Source organism: Pterocles gutturalis, unplaced genomic scaffold, assembly GCF_000699245.1.
Source record: "Pterocles gutturalis isolate BGI_N339 unplaced genomic scaffold, ASM69924v1 scaffold12802, whole genome shotgun sequence".
NCBI classification, from domain to species: Eukaryota; Metazoa; Chordata; class Aves; order Pterocliformes; family Pteroclidae; genus Pterocles; species Pterocles gutturalis.
The window spans coordinates 3,152-11,163 of NW_010113164.1; the positions used below are offsets into that span (position 1 = coordinate 3,152).

An 8,012-nucleotide genomic window follows, 5' to 3' on the forward strand; every position below is an offset into this window, starting at 1 on the left:
AGCTTGGAATGCAAACATGAAGCAAATGCGCTGAAGAATTAGGTTGCATGTTGAAAGCATGACCAATGAGAAACTGTCCTGACAGGTGGGCTTAAAGCACTTGCAGAAGTTGCCACCTCATCTTTAATATTTGTACAATTTAATTTCAAACACACATTGACTCATTCATATCCTCTTGGCTTGTCTCTCTGTTTTGTTCTATGAGTATATCAAAGGTTCACAAAGATAACAAATTTTGTATTATTGCTGTTTAAGGCTTTTTGGTGTCCCTGGATGACTTTTACATACTAGGCAGCGGCTTGGTAATGTTGCAGACTACCAACAGTGTGTTCAACCAAACTCTCATGAAGCAAGTGGTGCCTGAATCTCTGTTAGCTTGGCAGAGGGTCCGCATTGCTAACATGATGGCAGATGGTGGCAAAACTTGGGCAGAAATCTTCTCAAAGTGCAACTCTGGTAAGCACACTTTCATATGAATCTTAAAAAAAAAAAAAAAAAAAAAATGTTCCTTTTCTCCCTTGTACCCTTTTCCTTCCCCAGGCAGGACATGTAACACACTCTTTGCTCTCATGCCTAGGGACCTACAACAATCAGTACATGGTGCTGGACCTGAAGAAAGTTAGACTGCAGAAGAGTCTTGATGAGGGTGCCTTGTACATTGTTGAGCAGATCCCAACCCTTGTGGAGTATTCTGATCAAACAAATGTTCTCCGGAAAGGTAATAGCTCCTATAGTAGTTGCTGGCTTAGGAAAGCCATCTCTTTGTGCCAGCTGATGGAGAATCATGCTTTGTTACCTGGGAAGGGTATCTTGAACACTAGTGCTGAGTTTCAAGTTAGAAAGCTTTGTGTGAGCATTCCTCTCTGCCAGGTCTATTATATGGTATTCATTTATCCTTTTTACTGTGGCAGAAATGTGGTGAGCATCTGTGTTTCTTAAAAAAGGGAAAACCAGACTTTCTTCTTTCTTTTCTTTTTATTGCTTTTTTTTCTGGTATTATTTTGCCTCGTCTTAGAGGCCCATGAGGAAAAGGAGAGGTCTATTTGAAGCAATACTAAATAATTGATGCTGTGGGCCACTTGAAATGTTTGGTGAATGGGTCACCCTGGAAAGAGATGAGCTTTTAAATACGAGAGAAGTTATGTGTTAGATTCAGCTCCTGAACTTTTCTGGAGCTCTGTTATCTGGTAAATACTTGCTGTTTAAAAAGATTTCTTATTTCCCTGGCAAGACTAGCAGTATCTTGATGGAAAACAAACAAACAGAAATCTAGGTGAAGCAAAACATCCACTGTCAGGGTTCATTCACAAGTGTTTTCTAGACATTTCATATCAGCGTCCAAAAGCCTGAGCTCATTCCACAAATGTAAGTGTGTGTCTGGTGCTTTGTGCTCCCTCCTCTAATTGTATGCTGAGGAGGTGAACTGATGAATTACTCTTCATTACCAAAATGACTGGAAATGCATTTATGTTAGCAGCTGGGGTTGCTTCCCTTTGGAATTTATTGATGGGGAGGATGCTTCCCTTTGAACATCCAGCCCAGCACCAGCTGTTGGGGTGCCAGGAGGAGCTGTGATTCAGTACCAAACACTTCCAAAGCAGCTCACCCTCCTTCATATGCTGCTAATATCTCTTTTTCAGTTGGAGTGTAGCGAGCTTCAGATCCTCTGTATCCCTGACTCCAAAACCCTAGGGGATGACCTCGAGTCTCCCCTGGTGCTTTTTGCCAGAGGCTCCAGGTAGGACCGTTCTCCTCAGGTAGCTCAGTTGGTAGAGCATGTCAATCTTATTTTCAGAGTTGGGGGTTGAGCCCCCCGTTGGTGCCAAAAAAGATTGTTGTGGTTTAACCCCAGCCAGCATAAACCCCACACAGCTGCTCACTCACTCCCCTCCCCTACAGGAGGGGAAAGAATCAGAAGGGTAAAAGTGAGAAAACTCATGGGTTGAGGTAAGGACAGATGTGGCCAGACCGTATTAAAACAAACTTCTGATAAGCACTCATTTTGTTTCCTAAGATGTTGCTGTGGAGAAAACATTTTTCTTTGTTTTATGCTTTCTGGGACTTGGCTTTAGAGTTCTATGATGTAGCACCTTATTTGTTGTATGTGCTGTTTGGCCAGTGTGGTTATGATCTGTAGGTGTTGGATTAAGAATTGCTGATTAAAGGGTTTTGTTGTGCCATTGTGTGGTGGCTTCTGGTATGATAAGATTAATATCTGGGTAGATTTTTATCATTTTTTGCAATAGCTGGCACCATGCCAAGTGGAACGTGCGCACAGGCTTCATTTCTGGGCTTTGGGTGCCCTCTGATGGATGTTGTTGCCAATTACCCTGGCAACCAGTTGATGGGGTGACACTTCCCTTCACTCTCCCCTTCTCCTCCAGACCATTTTCAAAGGCTTTTGGGGATTTTTGAGTACCCTTAGGATGTTCAAACCAGCATTTTTATTGTTGTAAGACCTTGTGATTGTATGTCAATATATATATTATTAAGGTTAATCGGCGATTTGATCAATATGTTACCGGTGTTACCTCATTGCCACATCAGGCCGTGCGAAACACACCAATTCCAAACCCAGTGCCTGCTACAGTGATACATATTGCGACTACTCAAGCTCTGGTGCCTGCTATGGCTACCCCAACTATGGCAAAATGCACGGTGACTACTCAAACTCTAGCACTTTTTATGGCTGCCCCAACTACAATGACATACACTGTAGCTACTCAAATTTACACAAAAGCCACAGCTACTCAGACTTACATGTCAGTCCCAACTGTGACTCCAACCCTGGCACCCAGCACAGCAGCTATTCAAACTCTCACAGCAGCTACAACCATGGCTACTGAAACTCCACTGAAAAGCACCTCAGGGTCCGTGCCATTATCAGTTGCCCCCATACGAAACAGGAAAATGACATGAAAGTCAACATGTGTAGTAAATGAGGAAGGAGCTCCTTTTATGAGGGAAGAAGAGGAAGAAACTTATGATCCTGGTGGTGAGGAAGCAGCCTATTCCAGAGCAGAGCTATCACAAACAGGAGGAAGAGGATGAAATAATAGACAAGACAGTAACCTCTCTAGCCTTGAGTGAGCTGCAAGATATCTGAGAAGATTACAGCCATCATCAAGGTGAGTACATTCTCACCTGGCTGCTCAGATGCTGGGATAGTGGGGCCAGTAGCCTGGATCTAGAGGGTAGAGAAGCCATACAGCTGGGATCCCTTGCTAGGGAAGGAGGCATCAATAAAGCAATTGGAAAAGGGCCATGACCTTGCAGCCTCTGGAGGCAGCTCCTAGCAGGTGTAAGGGAAAGCTATCCCTACAAAGACAAGTCTGTATGTAATCCAGGCAAGTGGGTCAACATAGAGAAAGGTATCCAGTACCTGAGGGAGCTACCTATGCGGGAGGTGATCTATTATGACCTGAGAAACACATAGTTCCCCTGATGACTCGGATGAAGTCTAGTACATGTGAACCATGTGGAGAAAGGTTCTACAGAATGCACCATCATCATATTCTCACTCACTAGCAATAATGGATGTCAGAGATGTCACCGTGGGTTATGTGGTTACCCAACTCTGGTGATAGGAAGAGAATACCTCCTTACAGGCCTGCATCTCAGCTGCAGAGAAACTGTCCTCGGAGTGCTGCCAATTTAGAGAAGATATGTCTTACTCCCCACCGATATGGACCACTATTTCAACTGCTCCAGTTTCCAGTAATCCATCCCCCAAACATAGTAGAAGGGTTGACTTTGACTTTACTCCTCATCCTGTGAGAAGTATTTCTGATCCGCCTTCAAGGACTGAGTAACCAAAATGAGACTGGGACCCTCACATACCACCCTACAAATCCATTTGTCAGTAAGGAGTGCTATGTCCAGTATTGGAGGGGCTGTGCCTCCAGACAGGTGGAGGAAAGGGATAATCAAGTTTACTGGACCGTATGGGTTTGGTGGACTGGCACATCAGAACCCCAGAAGTATAAAGCTTTTGGTGAGGCACTGGAACATGTTTCCCAAATAAGTTGTGGATGCCCCATCCCTGGAGGTGTTCAAGGCCAGGCTGGATGAGGCTTTGAGCAACCTGGTCTAGTGGGAGGTGTCCCTGCCCATGGCAGGGGGGTTGGAACTAGACAATCTTTAAGGTCCCTTCAAACCTAAACCATTCTATGATTCTATGACACTGGTGCCTAATGCACCCTAATGCCATCAAACTTTAGAGGGGCAAAATCCATCTCTATTTCAGGACTGACAGGGAGGTCCCAAGAACTGACTGTATTAGAGGCTGAAATAAGTCTAACCAGGAAGGAGTGCCAAAAGCACTCCATTGTGACTGATCCAGATGTCCTATGCATCCTTGGTGTAGACTGTCTTAAGAGAGGGTATTTCAAGGACCCAAAGGGGTATCGGTGGGTGGAAGGAAGTTTGCCTTTCTCAAAGAGCAGTGCTGGCTTTTTAAGCATTTGTAGAGTAACTGACCCTGGCATACTCCATAATTGCCTTGTAGCAGGTACCCAAAGATAATGCACTTCTGACGCAGGGATGGGCACAGGGGTGGGCTGTAGTACATGTTTCTTGATCGTGAGTAAGTAGTACATAGATTTCAGTGTCAAAATCAACACATCAGATCGGAACCTGGGATCTCACTCTCTTCCACCCTATGTGTAATATTCTCAGTACTCTACCTCTTAATATTGCGGAGATCTCTGGCTCTGATGGGCAGAGGAGGAAGGCATTTTGTTTCGGATAATTTTTGCTGCCTTCATGTCATCCTCCTCACCCTCCTTTCAAACTTAACACCACGACTGACTTGTTTTTGTCACTGTTCACCCTGCCAAGCCTAACAGGCAGGTTTCACTGGCTTATAGCAGCCCTTGGGTAAAGCCTGCCTTAGGCTGGGTGCCTGCCTTAGGCTGGGTGCTCCACTGTCTGCATGGGATTTGCAGTCTTGCAGAGCCTGAGACATGGAAGAGCTCTTGCTGGAGGAGAACGTCAATAGCTTCCTGTGTTTCAGCAATTTAGTAAAAAAGTTTTTCCAGGTGGGAGAAGGGGTCATCTGTATGCACTGCGTTCATGTGAGACAATAGCACCTTTTTGAATCACAGTGAAACCCTACTGGTTTGGAAGCTGATGTATCCTCTGGCCTGTGTCATTAGAGGCTGGCAAGTGTGCTTGCTTCTGCATGCTAGGCAGGACGTCAGCTAGTAAGGCCTCCACTCAGGCAGTGTTCCAGTGCCTGTCCTGTCTGCATAGCTGTCCTTCAAGAAGTTTGGTTTGTATCTGTGTGTATCACTCCCAGTGAGTCCCAGTTGATTTTCTTGAGCATCTTGCAGTGAGACTCCTCATGTTGTGCTGGGCCGATGTTAATACATGGAGTGCTGCATTTACCAGTGTCTAGCTGGTAAATCTCTAAGCCAAATCTTGGTGTGTGGGATTTGAGGAGCAACATTCCTCACTGACAACAGGAACACTAATGCTTTGGAGAGAACATGAAAGAGTGCTGATCTTCAGAGCAGCTCATGTTATACACTCTCTGCCTAAACACTCCTCGATGCCTGCCTTGCAAAAAAAAAAAAAAAAAGTTAAGGTATGGGTGTCTATTTTTATTTTTTCCAGGACTTGCTGCACACAGATCCTGACCTGGATGGTCTCCTGGCTCCTTACAAGCTTTTCTGCTTTCTAGACCAGTCTTGTTTCAGGCAGTTGTATGTCACCTACCTAAAACCCTCTGGAGTTCTGTCTGGTAACCCTGTTCTTTAGAGTTAACAAAACTGCAGGATTCACACTTGCTCTTGGAAAAGTTATGGCAGGGCTCTGCTTTGCTGATCAATCACTTCTTAACCCTCAAAGGCAGATAGTGGCAAATATGCAGCTATCCCCCCACCTTTCCTTATCACTGTGCACAGCCACAGCTTTCCACTCACCACTACATGAAGGGTGAGTGTGTGTGTGTTCTTTGCTGGCCTGCCTCCTGTTCACCCGTGTTTGCTCTGTGGGCCGTGTGTGTTTGTGTGTACCCATCTCCCCCTCAGCAGGGTGTATTACTCTGCCTTGGTGAGATGGGAAGGGAGAGGGAGGAAGAGAATGACTTCAAGCCTCTTGCTGGGAAGTTTGGTGGAGGTAAATGATCTTACATTCCTCTGAGGTGGAGCAGGGAAGCCTCTAGAGGAGAGCTGTGGCTGCTCTGTGTGTTCATCTCAGAGTCCTGCAAGTCTGATCTTGGCTGTTTTGCAGGAGGGGTCCTCAGGGTGGAAGTCTGGGGGTAGGTTGCCTGGGTACAGTCTCCAGCAGTGTTATACTGGGAGCCAATGCTGGTCATGCCAGTGACTGTTGCCTTACTTTCTGGTGTTCAAACCAGTTTGGCGTGTTACTCCTCGACATGCTGTTAAGGCAACACAGCACGGAAAATGGTTTATCTTTCTTTTTTTTTTATATAAGCAAGAGTGTTCAGCTTTTCTAAGTGATTAACGGTTTGGGTTTTGTCTCTGGCAGGTTACTGGCCTTCATACAATATCCCTTTCCATGAAAAGATTTACAATCTCAGTGGGTATGCGGCATACGTTCAGAAGTATGGCATGGATTTCTCTTATGAGCTTGCTCCAAGAGCAAAAATCTTCCGTCGAGACCAGGGCAAGGTGATCAACTTGGAAAGCATGAAGTACATCATGAGATACAACAGTAAGACATGTTTGTGTACTGTAGAGCTGATCTTAATGAAGCAGTGTTACTTTTATTTCTTGGATTATAGTGGGAAGCTGTAGCCCACATACGGATCAGAGTTACATTACCCTAGGTGCAGAGTACACACAAAGCAAAAAGATAACACAAGCTTACTGTCAAGGTAGGAAACCAGACTAAAATTACTCTAACAGACACAACACTGGGTTCCTTTTAGAAGGGCCCTTGGGCTTGGTGTTTGACCTTTCCAGAGAGCTTCTGACACTCCAAGAGACTCGGTGGACTGCTGGTACCTAATACATCTACAGCCTGTCAATCTTGAAAGCCTTAAATCCTAAGCAACAGTTAGGTCCAATCAGACCAGAGAATTTAGTGTAAAACTTAAGGTCTTTTTTTCCTGTTCAGGCAAATTATCTTTGGTAGGTAATGCTCTGTGCAGCTTTTCCCTGACAGGGTTCTCCTTAACTGGATTAAAACCAGTTTAATTAACTTCTGGCTAAGCCCATCTCTAAGTACAGGTAGCTTTAGATGCTATAATTCTGTTCCCAATTATAAGGGATCATGCTGATTACTGGGCTTGGGGTTTGGGAAGCCTCTCCCAGGGTGGGGTGTCGCTACTGTTGGGGCTGTGAGTAGCAGCATGCTCACAGATGTTGAGGCTTGTCCACCTTCCCCTCCTAGCTTGCAGCTACTGCAATGGGTGTTTGAAGGCTTTGCTCCTTGCCACTTATTTTAGTCCAGAACAGGAAAACAAAGGCTCTTACTGCTGCACTTTTCCCTTCCCCCCCTTTCCGTTTCTCTTCTGCTTTTCTCTCCTGACAAAGTTCTTGCAAGCTTTTGTCATGTGGAGTTAGAGATGTTTGTGGTTAGAGTTTGGCAGCGGTGTCCCTGGGATGCAGAAGCAGCCTGTATGGACTTGGGTTAGGAGCTTGTCTACCTAATGTCCTGTCTTGAGCACTGACTGGTAGCTGGTACCTGGGGAGGAGTGTGAGAGGCAATGTGATAGACCTGTGTTTCTGCCAGCACATCTACCCAGCTTTTAGTGGCTTGGGCACTTTGCATCAGCTTTTTGTGAGGGGACTAACTTGTTTTCTTTTCTTCCTTCCTTCCCTCCCCACCACATTTCTTCCCAGACTACCAGCGTGATCCTTATGCCGAACACAATCCTTGCAACACCATTTGCTGCCGGGAAGACCTGAATCCTTCTTTTCCAGTGCCTGCGGGCTGCTATGACTCCAAGGTAAATTACCTCAATTTCAGTATCTGCTGAATGTTTGCTGCAGCCTGTTTGTGTTCCTGTCAGACTAGTAGCATGTTTCCCTGCAGTAGAGCAG

The 8,012-nt window shown here is 45.4% G+C and overlaps 1 protein-coding gene across 1 annotated transcript in view; it reads left to right on the top strand.

The window, feature by feature from the left end:
- Nucleotides 1–255: 255 nt before the first annotated feature.
- Nucleotides 256–8,012, top strand: part of LOC104462445 (phospholipase-B 81-like) — a gene marked incomplete at its 5' end in the record, with an annotated part of 9,487 nt that continues 1,730 nt past the window's right edge. Inside the window, 4 exons of the mRNA XM_010074377.1 lie at nt 256–456; nt 578–718; nt 6,493–6,678; nt 7,812–7,918. Coding sequence (XP_010072679.1) covers nt 256–456; nt 578–718; nt 6,493–6,678; nt 7,812–7,918 — 635 coding nt within the window. The remainder of the gene's footprint in view (nt 457–577; nt 719–6,492; nt 6,679–7,811; nt 7,919–8,012) is intronic.